This window comes from Penaeus monodon, chromosome 32, assembly GCF_015228065.2.
Source record: "Penaeus monodon isolate SGIC_2016 chromosome 32, NSTDA_Pmon_1, whole genome shotgun sequence".
NCBI lineage: Eukaryota > Metazoa > Arthropoda > Malacostraca > Decapoda > Penaeidae > Penaeus > Penaeus monodon.
This window is the reverse complement of record NC_051417.1, coordinates 8,941,712-8,942,929: the sequence shown is the minus strand read 5'-3', so window position 1 is coordinate 8,942,929 and position 1,218 is coordinate 8,941,712. Positions and strand designations below refer to the sequence as shown.

Genomic DNA, 1,218 nt, shown 5'->3' with positions numbered 1-1,218 from the left:
ATCAGGGCGGCGCTGGCTGTGCCCCCTCCCCGGCCCTGCCACCCCCCTCCCCCCGCCAGCCCTGCATACCACACATTCCTCAGTGAGCAGCCAGGGTCGCGCATTCCACCAGCGTATGGACGCATTTCCTTGACTTCGATTTCCTTTCTGTTGTTACAAGCACCATCGGGAGATCCTAGGGATGCTCCGGGAAATAAAATAAAAGGCGAATAGGCCCGTGAATATGGAGAAAATATGCGGATAAGCGATAGGCATGTCCCGGACACCGTCTCTCGCAGGGAAAAGGAGGCCACACTCGAGTTTTATTATGCAAGCGAGATTTTTGGCCATCACTCATTTCTTCCATATATTTCGTGATGTTTTCAACCATCCTTGACTCACAGAGATCACTGCACGGAACGAAAACACTGGAAATATGCCGTGAAAACACATATTCAGGAGAGACAACACAGAACCCAAGTCGGCCTACCTGTCTCTTGGGTCAATCCATGTGGTTTTCTTGCTGTTGTGGTCGATGAAATATATCTTTCCGTCATAGTCATGTCCAATCTCCCATCCAGAAGGTAATGGTAACTCTCCATTTCGTCTTCTAGGCATGTTTTAAGTGAAAAACACAGAAAAATTCTCATTACTACCGTCCACTGTCCTCCATATTGAGACTTCTGATGACGTCGGGCCTTCTTAGCCAATCAGCACGGACTAACCCCAAGGAGCCAATCAGCACACCGCATACCATAAACTAATGACGTTTTAGTGACGATTCATGACGCAGCCTCTTCTCTACCAATCATAGCCAGGATACCCCTGGGAACCAATCAAATCCCTGCATTCCTGAGTTGTGGCAAAGGAAAATATCCCATAAAAGCTTGAAATCGAAGTGTTAGTTTGGGTTATTCCATTATCTGTGTTTATTTGATGGGATATTCGACTCTAAGAACGCACGTTTCACTACGCGCGTAGAGCATGTCCTTGATGACAACACGCTCCTCTCAAGAGAAAATTACCAATATGTAAACATTCCATCACTGAGAGATTGAGGTGTGCTACGTGTTTCTTAGTAAAACCAGAAATCATTATTTCGAAAAAATTCTCTCCAGCACAGAGCCATATCCCCTTCTCACAGCGAGTGAAATTCTAAATATCCATATCTCAGGTACACAATGGAATGCAGATTAGATTTGGCCGAGAGTAAGGTCACCCGAGTGATTCGGGCTTAAA

The 1,218-nt window shown here is 46.1% G+C and overlaps 1 protein-coding gene across 1 annotated transcript in view; it reads right to left on the bottom strand.

The window, feature by feature from the left end:
• The window catches only part of LOC119593480 (protein kibra-like), a gene marked incomplete at its 3' end in the record, with an annotated part of 16,205 nt that extends 15,522 nt beyond the window's left edge, over window positions 1-683 (bottom strand). The window contains 1 exon segment of the mRNA XM_037942419.1: window positions 470-683. Coding sequence (XP_037798347.1) covers window positions 470-597 — 128 coding nt within the window.
• Between the last annotated feature and the right edge of the window lie 535 nt (window positions 684-1,218).